This window comes from Bombus pyrosoma, linkage group LG16 (assembly GCF_014825855.1).
Source record: "Bombus pyrosoma isolate SC7728 linkage group LG16, ASM1482585v1, whole genome shotgun sequence".
NCBI lineage: Eukaryota > Metazoa > Arthropoda > Insecta > Hymenoptera > Apidae > Bombus > Bombus pyrosoma.
The window spans coordinates 794,687-809,832 of NC_057785.1; the positions used below are offsets into that span (position 1 = coordinate 794,687).

Consider the following 15,146-nt stretch of genomic DNA (forward strand, 5'->3'; position numbering starts at 1 on the left):
TTCGTTTTAGTATTATTGATAGCTAAAAGAAGGATTCATATAGCATTCAACTTGTAAATATACCTTTTAAAATTTGAATTTGAGTCAGTACAAAGAAAAGAAGCAAAAAAGCTTACCAATTTCATTAGCATATTCTATAGAAACATTCGAAGAATCAATTAAGGCATTTGTGTTTGCAATAGATCTATTGTGACAATTGGCAGATAACAAGAACGAATCTGGAAGTAAAAAACAATGATAATAGAATATAGCTTTGTTATGCGTTTTTTTTACTTTTATGTCTTGGTAACTGTAAATGACATATCCTATTTGATATGATTAAATCTTATAGTTAAATATAAAATTACATTCTGACATTGTTCTTGTATTATAAATAATTTTGCTAAACATGTATCAAATACATCTCTTAATCCCTCTCAACCCCAATCTCTATCTTACCTGTGCAAGCATTATCAACTGTTTTTGAAAAATTATTTAATGCATAATTATGTTCTATGAAATGTCCATCATTAGAATTTATAATTAGAATTAAGCTGTCCTCATCGTATGTGAATTCATCATTCACATATTTTTTATCAACTGTAAAAAAAACAAATGAGGATTTAATATTAATAAATATTAGTTATCATAGCTCGGTATCATGTTTCATAATTTAATGTATTATTTAAATGAGTTATTATTAACAAATTGTTGTTAGTACCTAACATTTCTGAATCATCCTTGCTACTGATTTTTATTAAATCAGTATCGCTAATACTTACTACAATTTCATTACTAACTAAAAAAAATATATACACATAAAATATTATAAAATAGTATAAGATATTAATATAAATTACTCCCAAAATTATTTACCTTTGGGATATAGTTCTTCTTCAAGAGTATTTATACTTGAACTCAAAGGTAATTTATGTTCTTTTTCTTCAACAATTGAAGATGCATTTAAATTACTGAAAATTGTAGGAACCGCGCCCTTTCGTAAATAAGGTCGGCGCATAATCTTTAATATCAATTATACAATATAACATTTTAACTGTCGCTCAGTAATTAAATAAAAATATTTCTATATATACATTCAACATTTCGTATTTATTACAATAACAATATAAACTATACACAAAGTAATACCAATTACCTCAGAAATGATGTTGCCACAATAATCTCTTTGAACGAACTTTTTTATTATATATTCATATTTAAAATGTTTTTCACATATCAGTTGCCGTTGTTTTAGTTCTGTTACTCCAGGAATGGCCTTCTCCCATTTCTTTCTTAATTCCAGATTTTTGGGTGTTTTAAATAACGAATACTTTTTGCGGCAGTTAGAGTCACTTTTGCAATTCGGCACAACGCACACGGGAGACATCTTTATCATAATTTTTTTTCATAATCGCAAATCACAATCGTATGTATACATAAATTTCTCTCTATTTCTACTCGCCTGTCTTCTCTCTCCCTACTTCTTGCATGACTCTGATAATTGATAAGTGATGGGCGAATGCGAATGCGCACGCTTGGTTCTTTTTTGCGCTTCTAGCTTTTTTTACGTTCGCAGCTGATTGAGCGAGGAACGAATTAGAATGACTGGGGCAGTGAGGCACGTGACTAAAGTAGAAAATTTGAGAATGATAGACCGACTAGATGTGTGTAAAAGTTACACAAAAAAATAAGCGTTCTATGATTTAACCCTCACAGGTGGTTGTTAAACCGGTAACACCGCTATGCGGCTAATACGAGAATTTTAGTCTTAAAATGAGGACATCCTCTACCACACGAAACACGTATGAAGCTATATGTATATACATGTGTATAAGCAGAAAGGAAATGAAATGCTCGCCATAGAGATACAATAAAGATAGTCATATGTTACCATGTATCTAAGTAGATGCGATATGAGAAAAGTAAGATATACAGAGACTCCTCTTGTACACCTATATATATATATATATATACATACACCTATATATAATATGTGTGTTATCGCCCATTTATATATTTGATTGTATGAATCATGTCATGTGTTATTAGTTATTAGACAAAGACACAAAGAGTCTCTATGCAGCGTTCTCTTTCTATTTCTATATCATTTTCTCGCTCATCCATTCTATCTCTATATAACTCGCATTCATGTCCACGATATAAACAGATCTCGACATTCGCTAGGGAAAACTGTTCGAAAATTGTGTCGTGAAAAATCAACATGGAAGACAGCAGAGTCTTCGTTCTTGCGAGATAGACAGAAAGAAGTAGAGTGTTTCGGTCTCTATTTGAGACATTCATAGCATGCGCATGCGCTCCTTGTCTTTCATATTGTTTTTTCACGACTCAATTTTCGGACATTTTTTATGCTTTCGGTATATGAGTATCAAGACCGTGGTCTGTTATACATTTATATATGTATATGTATGTCTATGGCTATTGGCTACAGATTAAAATTAAAAGGTTTGCCTTTTTAAAACAAAAGTCTATGATAAGAAGACTGCTTTCAAATTTCATTTTGATTCATTGAATCAAATTTCTTTTTTATTATTTTCCCTGTACTCATATTTGTTTTGATATGAACGAATAAATATGCAAACTTGTGTAATATAAAGCTGTAAAAATACAATAAATGAAATATATTTATATCAAAACCGTGAACAGATGTACGTTAACATATAAACGTGTTTACTGGTGTTCTGTTTTGAAATTCCGATTGTATTGACGCTCGTGAATACATTGAATAGATAAGATAGACAGAATAACACGTAAGTAACATTAATTTCTTCTTTTTACATAAATATATATTTTTCATTTTTCGGAATATTTGTTCTTTTGAATATTTAAAAAACAAATTATGTTATGCAATATTGTCTGAGAATGGTAATGCGTAACAGGGATTAGACATTGTCCAGAAAGAATTGTTGGAATATGAGGTTAGAATTCGTAATTCAGAGAGCAACTGCGTAAAATTTGGTCTGTTCTCACATTCTGTAGCCCAACAAGAATGCATTAATTTGTAAATGTTCAAAGGAACATTGTCTGGTTGCTCTAAACGACCGTTCTCGTGAACAATATAACGAAATAGGCGATCATCTTGTACATTTGCATAAGGAAACGCACCTAATGTACTAATTTCCCAAAGTACTACTCCATAAGACCATACATCACTTTTTGAAGAGAAGGCTAAGTTATGCAAAGCTTCTGGAGACATCCATCTAATTGGAAGATGACGTGTTTTTTTCCCAATATCTTTTATCACGTACGCACTATTGCGAGAAAGCCCAAAGTCGGAAATCTAGATATTGTTATTAGCTGTTGTTAAAATTGTATGCATATCAAGGAAATTAAGAATATTATAAAATTTAGATTAAATACCTTGGCAGTGAAATCTGCACTAAGAAGAATATTTCTTGCTGCAAGATCTCTATGAGTAATTCCTTTAGCTTCCAAGTGTTCCATGCCCATAGCAATTTCTGTGGCAAATTTTAGAAATTGATGTCCTTTTATTCTACCAATCCAATTTTCTTTTCTATATTCTGTTTCTTCTTTACAATTGTTGATAATATTCATATATTGCCTATATTTGTAACTATTCATTGTGTTCTGTATCGTTGAACACATAGAATACAAAGCTGAAAATTAAGATTATATCAAGCATTTTAAGGTCTCGAAGCTATAATAAGCCAATAAACTACTTACCTTCTGAAACATCAATTTCTTCTCTCCAATTATTGGTAATATTTGTATATTGTCCAGGTTTGTAATTATTTGTTTCATTCTCTATAGCAGAATACACAGTATCATACAAAACTAAGAATTAAGATGATTATTATATATTAAGCTTATTAATTGTAAGTGAAGTTATAATAAATTAATAATGCTTGATGAAGAAACTGAATTTTTTCTCACTTTGTTGCTTTCTTTGATCATGCAAGTAAGTTAATAGATTTCCACCTTGCATATATTCAAGCAGGATACATGTTGGTTGTGTGGGTTTAATACAGTAACCTATGAGGCTTACTAAATGAGGATGATTTCCAGCCATTCTCATTATTTCAATTTCTTTTATAAATTCCTGCTGGGTTTCAAAATTGTTGGATATATCTATTTGTTGAGACATTTTTACAGCAACTGAAGTATTGTTTTTATCATCTAATTGACCAAGATATACTTTTCCAAACTGTCCAGTACCCAGCTCACGTATTAATTTTACATTTCTGAATGCCACTTTCAAATTATCTGTCCCTTCCATATATCCTTCCTATGAAAATTATTTTAGCTAGTAACAGAAGAGTTGCATGTTGTGCACATAAAATTATCTATCTACCTCTGATTCGTATTTAATATACAAAATGTTGAACTTCTGTAGTATTGCTTTTGTCCATTTACATTTACATTCAGAAATTGTGCATACTCCAGACTTACTGCTGTTATGTACCATAAAGAAGTTATAGTTACGATACAATAAGAAACTTACAATTCCAAATAGAATACAACTGGTTAGTATTCCAATTAGTATAAACCACTAAAAAATAATACTTGAAAGATATAAACAAAGAAAAACATAAATTAATGTTTTCTTATACTCTCATTAATGTTTGGGCACTCTTTAAAACAGAGTAACTTTTTTAAAATTGGACTAAATAACTTGAGAATTTTTTACAAAATATAAGGAATAGTTTACTAGTTGATATATAAAAAATTTTTGAAAAAATTGCAATTAGTTGAAATTACAAAGAAAAAGGTAAAGGTCACATTTTATAACTTGTTTATCTAGGACTGCAATGAAAATTTAAATAACACATTTTAAAGGTTTATGTCAGTTATATACATGCTAAGAACACTTCTTCACGGCTTTCAGCTTGAAATTTGAAAATCCTTACATCTTTCGATGCCTGTCGCTTGTTCCCGCATCATCCGATCTTTATAGGATCTTCAGAATGTATATAATTGACATAAACCTTCAAAAGGTGTTATTTATATTTTCATCATGGACCTAGATAAAAAAGTTATAAAAAGTGATTTTTACCTTTTTCTTCGCGATTCCAACTAATTGCAATTTTTTCGAAATTATATTTATATATCAACTAGGAAACTAATTCTTCTATCTCCTCAAAAATGCTCAAGTCATTTGGTCCAATCTTTAAAAAGTTATTTTCTTTGAATATTAATAGGAACAACTGTATATATTACTTTGAGTAGTTCAATTTTGAATAGTGACTTACTATATTGTGATTTGCTGATGATATGAAATGTATAATAGTATCTCCCTCTAGTCCAGAGCACCCATGATGATTAACAGCATTAACTGCTATTTTATAACCATTTTTAATTTCTATATACTGGTTATTGACTTTTAAATCCCATGAAAATACAGTTTTATCTACAGGTACTTGTACTAGTTTTGTCATATTATAAACAGGCAGTCCTTTCTTTGATATAAAAATTGGTACACCAATGCTACAAAATACATATTTAGACAAATCTAACCATATTAATTATACATCAAGTTTTGTCATATATGTACCTAATTGTATAATACTGAATATTGGATGTGTTAGAAGTTGTGCTCCAAGTTACGATAATTTCATTTTCTTTTCGAGAAATGTTTACTTTTGGAATCGGCAGTGTTGTTTTGGCATTAACACAACTGCATAAATGATCTATACATTCAGGAACTGTATAAAGAACCTGTAAAATTTATGTAACCTTCTTGTTAGTTTTGCACAAATAACTTACATCTATTGTATATTCTTGTATGATCTGTAAATAATTTACTTCAGGTGTATTTACTATATATTTTGACCTTGGATTTGCCAGAACTTGCACTTTATAAGAACAATTGAGTTGTATATACAGATCTGCAATATCAAATAAATCGTTGTATTCAGGAAGCACTACATTATGTTTTGTACTGTCTTTCAATATAAAGAAAAGTGATCCTTCTGGACATTCTGTGATACTTGTTCTCTCCCTTATTGGTATGCCTGTGACTATAACACTATCATATAAAAGTATAAAAGTTGATATTAAAAATTAATAACGAAGTAACAAAGTCAATTTTTTATATTCATTGGTAAATGTTTACCTGTAAGAGGAAGGCTGCCTAGCGCTGTCTGGTGGTAACCAAGATATATTCAATCTTAAATATTTATATGCATTTTGCTTTCCTACATATTTCGGATCTTGTAAAACTGTTACACTCAAGTTTCGCACACTACCAACAAATTCATTCGTATCTCCCGCATAGTTTCCATTACATAAATAAAATGAAACAAGCGTACTGTATATTAACAACGATTGAATTCGTACTGACATTTCATTTTCGAATGAATTTTACCACAAGTAATTAAATTATTGCACTATACATAATCGTGGAATCGTGGAATGGATACCGGACAGTATATTATAAAAGTTATCTTCTTTTACAGAATGAACATAATATTATCATTAAGCAATTTATCTGATAATCTCTCTTGATAAATTAAAAGATATGGTTATACGTGTGTATTAAAAGTTTGGATGATTTAAAGTGTATATATTTTAAAATAGTACCGAAATTTCTGAAAGTGCATCAAGTATATCAAGACAAGAAATAAAAGATAAATATAGACAACGCCGATATTTGGTACATAATCTTTATTTTTATTTTCTTTTTCATTTATTGCCTAGTATATAATTGTTCAGAATAATTTAAGAAACCAATGGATGTATGTACGTATTGGAACGATGTTTATTATCTATGACAAATTCAATAAATCGACAAGAAAGTTGGATAAGTGATAATTTAAAAGTAACAATTATAAATCCATGATCTATAGATATTTATTAGAAAACGGATTAATTTGTTATTTGAACATTGCAGAAAACAAGGAGAAATGGCCTCGGCTGCTACATCACCGACGGAAGACGATGAATTAACATTACCGCGTGCATCGATCAACAAGATAATCAAAGAAATTTTACCACATGTACGCGTAGCAAACGAATCCCGGGAATTGATATTAAATTGTTGCACAGAATTTATTCATTTAGTTTCTTCCGAGGCGAATGAAATTTGTAATCAACAACAGAAGAAAACCATTAACGCTGAACATATTCTTCAAGCACTTGAAAAACTTGGATTTGGAGATTATAGCGTAGAAGCTGAGGCGGTTCTACGAGATTGCAAAGCTGTCGCTGCTAAACGAAGACGTCAGAGCACTAGATTAGAAAATTTGGGAATTCCGGAAGAAGAACTCCTTAGACAACAACAAGAGTTATTTGCAAAAGCAAGAGAAGAGCAAGCGGTTGCTGAACAACAACAGTGGCAACAATTACAAGCAGTTGCAAAAATGGCCTCGATACTACAGTCTGATAGTGAACAAGAAGATTACTCGTAAACGAAGCTTACTTTATTCGATTTGTCAATGTATTTCGTCGAGATCGATTGGAATCGAATAAGAAGCGATTTCTAAGTAGTGTAGCAAATTTGGGATGATTATAATAATGTATATTGCTCTAATCTTTCTTTGATTTATTCAACTTTTACATATTGTTGCTTTTCCGTTTCTGCGATTGTATTATAAATAAATAAAAAAAAATGATGACCCTTTTACATAAAAAATGGGTCCACTGTGTTGAATAATCTCCATTTCGATCTCTTGTTTCATATAGTTCTGCGCACATTGCTTCATACACAATTCATTCGCCACATATGTACCATCCATACTTAAAGATTATGGCATTAATCTCCCATATTCGGAGGAAAGGTGACTTTTTTTAATTGCTTCCATCACTCTTGAAACATAGTGGTACCTAAGTAATTTAATTATAAAATGATTATTATAAAATGTAATAAGAATGAATTACTTTTATTTCTTATATTTACCAATCTTTTTCTGTTAAGGTAGATGGTGTCATTGGATTCCTGGTAACACCATGTATCTTTGTTCTTAGTTTTTCTATTAGCTTTTTCTCGTTCTGGTATATTGTAACTTCTTCTAAGATTAAAAAGTAAAGATTTAATTAACACAAACTTTAAAATGGTTGCGATTATTGAGTGACGTCAGACACTGTACCTTCGCTTACAATACGAGGTATAAAAAATAAATTTAAACCTGCCTCCATAGAATGATTACTCATATCCAAACCACTATGGATTTGTAATCTAGAACTGGAGAATAATTTGCCATAAAATTCCTGCAAATGCATATATAGTTAAACTGTATCGTAACATTTCGAAGTTATCAGTAATTTGTTATGCTTTTAACAAAATATATATGTATATACATGTATATTACTTTCACATTTTCCATACTGTGAGGCGTGAGATCTTGTAATTCAGCTTTATTGTGTAAGAATACAATATGGGGATAGTATTCAACATAATCTTGATCCATATTGCTAGTTGAGGATGGTTTTAACATTTCCGCAGTTTGTAAAAATCTAAAAATTATATTATAATTTGTAATAGTTTGTGGTACAATAGAAATATTACTATATTTACCTAACTAAATTTGGGTCAACAAACCAATCTTGTACAAATATGATAATGTGACAAACTGAAAAGAGAAATGCTGCAAATTGCAATGATTGCAGTTCTAAATTAGTTTCTGTATTTATAAAATCTGTCGTAGACTTTTTCTGATCATAACATGTAGAATAATCTATAGTAGATCCTGAGAGTATGGGTTGTGTATCCAGATATATTACTCGATTTTTTGTTACAAAAAAGTCAATACCAACAGTGCAATTTGCACCACTTTCATGATGCATCGCATCTTGAGTTGGAAATATGCCAGACCTACATTAATAAAATGCACATTATAACAGCAAGAAAAAGAAAAAGATAGAAAAAGTGTTTTTAATAAAATTTCATAATTGTACAGTTAAAGCTTCTAAATAATACTAACGCAATATTAGATGTTAGAAAGGACATTATAGTTGATTTTCCAACACCTTGAGCCCCTAAGCATCCTACAACTAAAAAATCTTGTTGATCATATAGGAATTCAAGAGGACTCTCGCAAAGTTGCATATTTTCATCCATAAATTTTACACAACTCGTCATTTCAGGACATGTTGACAATACAGTACGAATTGCTAAAGAAAACATATCTATTAAGTTTATTATTGTATTAAGAATCCAGATTTAAAGTTTAGAAGAGAGTAAAGGACATACGATCCTGTATCTTTGATGAAACGTTGGAAGATATATCACCCTGTTTCCTGCAATTTAATAAAATATCTAATAACAATTAAAAATTTAAACATAGCTTTACATGTATTTTTAAACAAGGAACTATCCGTACTTGTTAACACCATTGCGTTGATTTGGTGACACAGCTCTGTTCTCGCCTTCTCTCGTTTTCAATATGAATGTTGGACGATCTATAACTTTAATTGTGCCTCTGCTATCACCATCCTTAGCTTCTAAATCTTTTGTTGCAATCGGTAGCATTTTTTGTATATTCATTGTTTCCAAATACTATTTTATTATCACACCATTAAAATTAACAACTATATTTATAAAGTACATGCCTTTCCATTAATTATTTATGAAAAATTCCTTTCAAGTTAAATTTACATGTTCTCAATGTAAATAAAATTGATATAGGTTATACAGTTTTTTAACATGCAGATTTAAAATAATAAATGTATAGCTAAATATAATTATAAACAAATGAAACTCATTTGCTGTCTTGTCAATATTTGTTATAATACTTTTCCATATAATAATGTGAGTCGTCACCTATCTGTTAGAATATGCATGCATTACCGTAGCTTTTTGTTTTCGCAAACATGACAGTTTTTATCTCTAGAAATTAACATTTTGATTTTTATTCATTTTATATAAATAGAAAACTAAAATCTTTTATAGCTCCAAATAAAAATGAAAGATGACATTAATTGTACTCAAAATTCATTAAAACATTTTTATATGTCAGAAATCTTTAAATCCTGAATGTTTGAATAGGTTTAAAATAAGAGTATTTGAAAGGATATTTTGTTTATCGCATAACAATTTTTATGTGATAAACATAAAATAAATAATATGATAAGACATAGTAATGATTTAAAACATTTCGTTCTAAAAACATCGACAGATTTTCTTCATCTAGTAAATATTACTAAACAAAATTTTAAGACTAGGCAATAAAATATACGTACATATGCAATGGTATTGCCTGATATTGCGAGTAATACAATCTTGTCGTACTCTGCGAAACGTTATAAAAGTACTTAGTTGTGTGCAATTTCAGATAGGGACGAGTAAATGTATTTAAATGTTTACAAGTGTATTGGAAGTACTCGTGTGGATGATGCGAACAAAAGTAATAAGAGATCGGACGTGATAAAAATTTGATTTTTAATTCTTCTAATTGAAGATAAATGAAAGATATTTGTTTAGAACGTGGCGGATATTTTTTTACTATGGCTAATAGTCTAGCAAAAGTCTTCGCCATCGAAGATTTTAATCCTGAAAAATGTAGGTAAACATGTGCAATCAAACTTTGGATTTGAAAAATATATGTAAAACATGGCACAACATTTGTCTTTTTCACAGTTGTGAAAGAACTTAGCGCTCAATGTGTTGGAGCAGATGAATTAAGGCAACAAAGAGCTAAAATTCAAGATTTAGCAAATAATACTTCTGCACAATTAAAGCGTAATGTTTATCAGAATTATATGCAGTTTATAGAAACTGCTAAGGAAATTTCACATTTGGAAAGTGAAATGTATCAGTTGTCTCAACTACTCAGTGAACAACGTTCGTTATTAAGTACATTAGGATCCACTAGGACTACTGGTGTTACTTTTGAAGATTTATCTGAATCCCAGTTAGAAGATGTTAACGATTCCACTGCCAAAGAAGAAGAACATAAACAAAAATTGGTACAATTACTTGAAAATGTAGAAGGTGCTATGGTAAGTTATGGAAATATCATTTGTAAATTTACAGGCCTATAATAATAAGGATTTCTTGGTTTGATTTAATAGAGTTTAGCAGAAACACCTGGGCGTATATGTTTACATGAAGGTTCTCTACTGGAATTAGATCCACTGGAAGGAACACCACTAAAAAGAGTTCATGCATATTTATTTAATGATATTTTAATGATTGCTTCTTGGTTAGCAAATGGTAGTAGAAGAGGACCACCAAAATATAAGATGCAAGCTGTTTATAATCTTGAAAGTTTGGCAATTGTTAATGTTAGGGATCTTGGAACGGTCAAATTGGCATTCAAACTTTTGGCATTTTCTGATACAAGAGTATTCCAGTGTGCGACTGCAACAAGTAAAGTTAGTGTATTAGAGAGAAAATATTTATAAAAATCATGAGAGCAAACTTTGAATTGGCATTTATTTTATAGAAAGAGTGGTTAGATAAATGCGAACAAGCAAAGAGAATGAAGTTGATTGAAGATAATCCAAATGAAGCATCTGAAAATGATAAACGATCAAAAGAGGAAAAGACGGTACCTTCTAGATCTATGTCACTCGATTCTAATACCCTCGGTATGTACAATAATTTGGTGAAGTTTGTATAATTAAATTAGATGAAACTAGATTAAATTGGATTAAATTTTTCAGTTGTTCTTTTATAGGTGTAGATGATGAAGATACAGAATATCATGAACCTCCACCAGAATGGATGCTAGAAGTGGCAGAAGATTTAGATTCTTGTATAGCGCAACGTCACTTTGAGGAAGCTTATGGTCTTTTGGAGAAAGCGAAAGACTATTTAAAAGATGCACAAATGACACCACTTTTGTTTGAAATTCAATCAAAAGTAAATGATAGAGGGAGATCATTGGTCGATGTTTTAACAAAAGAACTTGAATTAAGTGCGGAAGCGAAATCATTACAAGGTGGAGGTTTGAGAAGTGCGCGACGCGTAGTCAAATTATTGATACAATTAAGCAGAAGTGCTCAGGCCTGTCAGCTATATCTGCGGCTATGTAGTGCTGTGCTAAAGGCACGTTTAAAACGAGTTAAAAGCGAAGGAGCTACCGCACCCTATGTAAAGCAGCTTAGCGCAATTGCTTTTAGTAATATCGTTGAGATTACGAAAGAATTCTTAAAAATTTTTCCCCAATCGACAAATTGTACGTCTGGTAAGTTGAAAATATTATGAATGGATAATATTATATGTGGATAATATATAAATCAAATTGTTATTTCTTCTAATTTCTCCCATTTTGTGTGTGTAATTTAGGTCTGGTTGTTTGGTGTAGTCAAGAAGTAAAATACTTAACAACACATTTAACTAAACAGCTTTTTATTCCACAAGTGTCTTTAAACACGTTAGTAGAATGTATAGTTTGTGTTCGAAGTCACTGCGATCAGGTATGGCATTCCTCAGCGTTGATACTATCTTTATATATACTATTATAATATTACAGAATATAATTTTATGCTATATGTTCGATTTACAGTTAACGCAGTTAGGGATGGATTTTCGTTATCAATTAGATGGTCAGCTCAGAACCCCATTAGCAAAAGCTATACAAGATACGGGCGAAAAATATGTTGAGATTGTAAAAAAGCATATAGCCGAAGACATGTGGCGGCCGACTAATTTGGAGACTTGCAAAAATGTTCAAAAATTGCTATCAGAATTTGATGGCCTTGGAATAACCGTTCCACAATCTTATTTAAAAAATGACTATTGGATAGCATTGACTAATAATACTTTAACTTTTTCAAGAATTTATGTAAGTTTATTAGAAGATTGCCTCAGTGTTGCTACACCAGAATTAATGGCTATAATAGACACGGTTTTAATATCAGTGATGCGAACTCAAGTACAACACATAATAGTGTCACTTACGAACCCTAAATTAAAACAGGAGGTAATCGATCTTCTTCTTTCTTTTATTTATATATATATTGTTTGTTTGTCACGATATCTAACATTTGAATGTTTTTTCAATGTATCTTTAGAAACAATTGGTGCATAATAACGCGTCGTATATTCGAGATGTCGTAATCATGCGAGGACTAGAATTATACAAATCGACGACAAATCAAATTTTTAAGAAATTGTTGGCTCTAAAGGAACAAATCGTATTCGATACATCATCTCCAACTAAACCAAAATCTATTCCCAAAACTGCAATACCTAAATATTCTGCCACAGAATATATTTAATTATGAAGCAAAATATAAGTGTATACAAAGAAGTGTAGGAAATAATTTACAAAGAAAATAATAGACAGTGTATGTGCTCTCTGTATTATATTGTACATATAAGTTAATTTGAATTTTTTGGTAAATACATATATTGGATTGCAATATTTTTCCTTGTTTCTATTGCAGGTACATAAAATAATACTCATACATAAAATAAGCGAAATTATGTAAGTTATAATCGGGAAAATGCAAATAGTTTTGCAATGAAATATTGATTTCCTGTCACATAATTAATATAAAATATTTACAGGCCAGAAATTAAACAAATATTAAATATATTATACAGTTCCATTTGGATTTTTATCTACATTTTTATCTACATTCTCTGGTTCCTTAACAGTCATTTCCAATTTCCTTTTCTTAGCTCGGATGTCTGCTAATGTTTGCTCTATACTTCTTTGATCTTTCTTATTTTCACTAGGAACTGAAATAAACATTCAAATTAATGAGAAAACATGTTTGAGTAGATGTACAATAAATGTTTACCTACCACAGCCATAACTACTATTAGCTTCTGTTTTTCTAGCTGCTTCTAATGCAGCTTCCTTTCCAATTAAATGTTGATATTTATCCTTGTAATAACTATTTGGTACAAAATTGTCTTTTCGTTTTCTAGGTTTAGCAGCAGCTTCTTGCTCTTCTTTGGCTCGTCTTTCTCTCTCCTCTGCTAATCTCTTTGCTATTTCTTCATTCCATTCTTCTCCTCTACGTAATGCGTTTAACTGATCTTCAGATGGTGCATATTCCCTCTTAAAAATAACGATATGACGATCAACGCCTTCTTCACCAAATGAATATGCCCATATGTTTGCCACTTCGGCAACATCATGTCTAAAATATGATAAAAAGTATTAAAGTATTATTTTATTAATAATTTGAATAATTATCTTTCTTTTATATACATTATACTCCTATAGATTTGATCCATTGGGGGAAATTTGTATTCCTTTGCATCGTCGTCTTGAAGAAATTTATTAATTTTCCCTTCTACCTGAACCAACATAAAAGAAACGATACTGCACGCGTAATAACCTTATTTAATAAAACAATCAGGATATCGATGGGAAATTATACCTTCTCACGAAAAAGTTTTAATCTTTCAGCTTCTGCTTTTTGACGCTTCTGATACTCCTCTTTTTGCTCTACATAGTAAAAGTTATTTTATAAATATTGAGTTAATTGTTTGGACACTTATAACATAGGTTAACTTTTAACTAACTTTTCATCAACGCTTTTTGTTTATCACTAATCGAAGGAGGTTTATCCATTGAGTTTAAGATAGATCCCAGCAAATCCATGATCTTATTTATAATAAACTTGACAAGCTTACACGCACGAAAGGAGAGAATTTCAGAATGTGTATATTCTTTGTTATCGCGTACAACTTCATCAAATGCACAACGACGTAACGGTACATCGCAAATCGGCGATATTTCAACCAATGACAATTGATTTCATAGAAATGTGCTGATTTATTGGCCTGGTGTTAAGAAAGAATAAATACAAGATAGCTGCGAATCATTTAATAAATCTTTTATTAAATACAAATAATAAAAAAAAAATGCATTAAATATAAGGTGACCCAGCTAAATCGAATCACCTAAATATCTGCCTTATTTAATGTTGTACAAAAAAACTTCTCAAGACAAAATTACACTATTTCTAGGACTATATTATTGCAATGGTGGAGATCATTTTTTTTCACACCCACTTCTTTTTTTCTTTTACAAGATCTCAATACTTGTTTAAATAGGATAATTTACTTATTTTTCAACGATCTTAATAACTATATCGATATTATTTAATCTCGAGATATGCATCTGAAATGTATATATGTAATATCAGAGATGAGTACCGGCTAGTAACTTTCCGAGATGAGTACCGGCTAGTAACTTTCCGAGATGAATACCGGGAAGTCAGTGATACTACCAAAAAGTAAAATTTCTAACTGATAGATGGCACCATCGTGTTCAAAATAGGGCACA

At 30.4% G+C, this 15,146-nt stretch overlaps 6 protein-coding genes across 17 annotated transcripts; 2 read left to right on the forward strand and 4 right to left on the reverse strand.

Annotated features, from left to right (window-relative positions):
- Positions 1–855: 855 nt before the first annotated feature.
- LOC122576416 lies at positions 856–2,115 on the reverse strand. The gene is made up of 2 exons (XM_043746697.1): positions 1,136–2,115; positions 856–950 (listed from the first exon to the last, which is right to left on the reverse strand). The coding sequence occupies exons 1-2, from the start codon at positions 1,373–1,375 to the stop codon at positions 948–950; spliced, it is 243 nt and encodes an 80-aa protein (XP_043602632.1). The 5' UTR covers positions 1,376–2,115; the 3' UTR covers positions 856–947.
- Positions 2,116–2,254: 139 nt separating this feature from the next.
- LOC122576414 (protein Dr1) lies at positions 2,255–7,609 on the forward strand. 3 transcript variants are annotated; one of them, XM_043746691.1, is made up of 2 exons: positions 2,255–2,442; positions 6,848–7,609. In XM_043746691.1, the coding sequence occupies exons 1-2, from the start codon at positions 2,396–2,398 to the stop codon at positions 7,362–7,364; spliced, it is 564 nt and encodes a 187-aa protein (XP_043602626.1). In that variant the 5' UTR covers positions 2,255–2,395; the 3' UTR covers positions 7,365–7,609. The 3 variants fall into 3 exon arrangements, with proteins under 3 accessions (XP_043602626.1, XP_043602627.1, XP_043602628.1); XM_043746692.1 differs by lacking the exon at positions 2,255–2,442 and adding an exon at positions 2,459–2,747; XM_043746693.1 differs by lacking the exon at positions 2,255–2,442 and adding an exon at positions 6,475–6,610.
- On the reverse strand, positions 2,766–6,308 carry LOC122576401 (vascular endothelial growth factor receptor 3-like). 3 transcript variants are annotated; one of them, XM_043746649.1, is made up of 9 exons: positions 6,071–6,308; positions 5,776–5,983; positions 5,510–5,673; positions 5,208–5,442; positions 4,310–4,507; positions 3,892–4,243; positions 3,682–3,792; positions 3,358–3,614; positions 2,766–3,277 (listed from the first exon to the last, which is right to left on the reverse strand). In XM_043746649.1, exons 1-9 carry the CDS (start codon positions 6,298–6,300, stop codon positions 2,840–2,842), a joined length of 2,193 nt encoding a protein of 730 aa, XP_043602584.1. In that variant the 5' UTR covers positions 6,301–6,308; the 3' UTR covers positions 2,766–2,839. The 3 variants fall into 3 exon arrangements, with proteins under 3 accessions (XP_043602584.1, XP_043602585.1, XP_043602583.1); XM_043746650.1 differs by having other exon boundaries at positions 3,682–3,762; positions 5,761–5,983; XM_043746648.1 differs by having other exon boundaries at positions 5,761–5,983.
- Positions 7,478–10,271, reverse strand: LOC122576409 (protein SMG9). 7 transcript variants are annotated; one of them, XM_043746683.1, is made up of 9 exons: positions 10,135–10,271; positions 9,276–9,451; positions 9,146–9,192; positions 8,877–9,066; positions 8,471–8,767; positions 8,265–8,409; positions 8,043–8,163; positions 7,853–7,964; positions 7,478–7,779 (listed from the first exon to the last, which is right to left on the reverse strand). In XM_043746683.1, the coding sequence occupies exons 2-9, from the start codon at positions 9,437–9,439 to the stop codon at positions 7,701–7,703; spliced, it is 1,155 nt and encodes a 384-aa protein (XP_043602618.1). In that variant the 5' UTR covers positions 9,440–9,451; positions 10,135–10,271; the 3' UTR covers positions 7,478–7,700. The 7 variants fall into 7 exon arrangements, 5 of the variants coding, with proteins under 5 accessions (XP_043602618.1, XP_043602619.1, XP_043602620.1 ...); XM_043746684.1 differs by lacking the exon at positions 10,135–10,271 and adding an exon at positions 9,743–10,082; XR_006319752.1 differs by lacking the exon at positions 10,135–10,271 and having other exon boundaries at positions 7,853–7,961; positions 8,086–8,163; positions 9,276–10,086.
- Positions 10,272–10,311: 40 nt separating this feature from the next.
- LOC122576403 (exocyst complex component 8) lies at positions 10,312–13,452 on the forward strand. 2 transcript variants are annotated; one of them, XR_006319750.1, is made up of 9 exons: positions 10,312–10,453; positions 10,532–10,893; positions 10,966–11,268; positions 11,340–11,484; positions 11,574–12,083; positions 12,185–12,315; positions 12,405–12,821; positions 12,913–13,188; positions 13,288–13,452. XR_006319750.1 is itself a non-coding variant. In XM_043746651.1 (8 exons), the coding sequence occupies exons 1-8, from the start codon at positions 10,357–10,359 to the stop codon at positions 13,117–13,119; spliced, it is 2,172 nt and encodes a 723-aa protein (XP_043602586.1). In that variant the 5' UTR covers positions 10,312–10,356; the 3' UTR covers positions 13,120–13,452. The 2 variants fall into 2 exon arrangements, 1 of the variants encoding a protein (XP_043602586.1); XM_043746651.1 differs by having other exon boundaries at positions 12,913–13,452.
- Positions 13,183–14,597, reverse strand: LOC122576411 (sperm-associated antigen 7 homolog). The gene is made up of 5 exons (XM_043746687.1): positions 14,381–14,597; positions 14,236–14,303; positions 14,064–14,152; positions 13,652–13,992; positions 13,183–13,585 (listed from the first exon to the last, which is right to left on the reverse strand). Exons 1-5 carry the CDS (start codon positions 14,457–14,459, stop codon positions 13,440–13,442), a joined length of 723 nt encoding a protein of 240 aa, XP_043602622.1. The 5' UTR covers positions 14,460–14,597; the 3' UTR covers positions 13,183–13,439.
- Between the last annotated feature and the right edge of the window lie 549 nt (positions 14,598–15,146).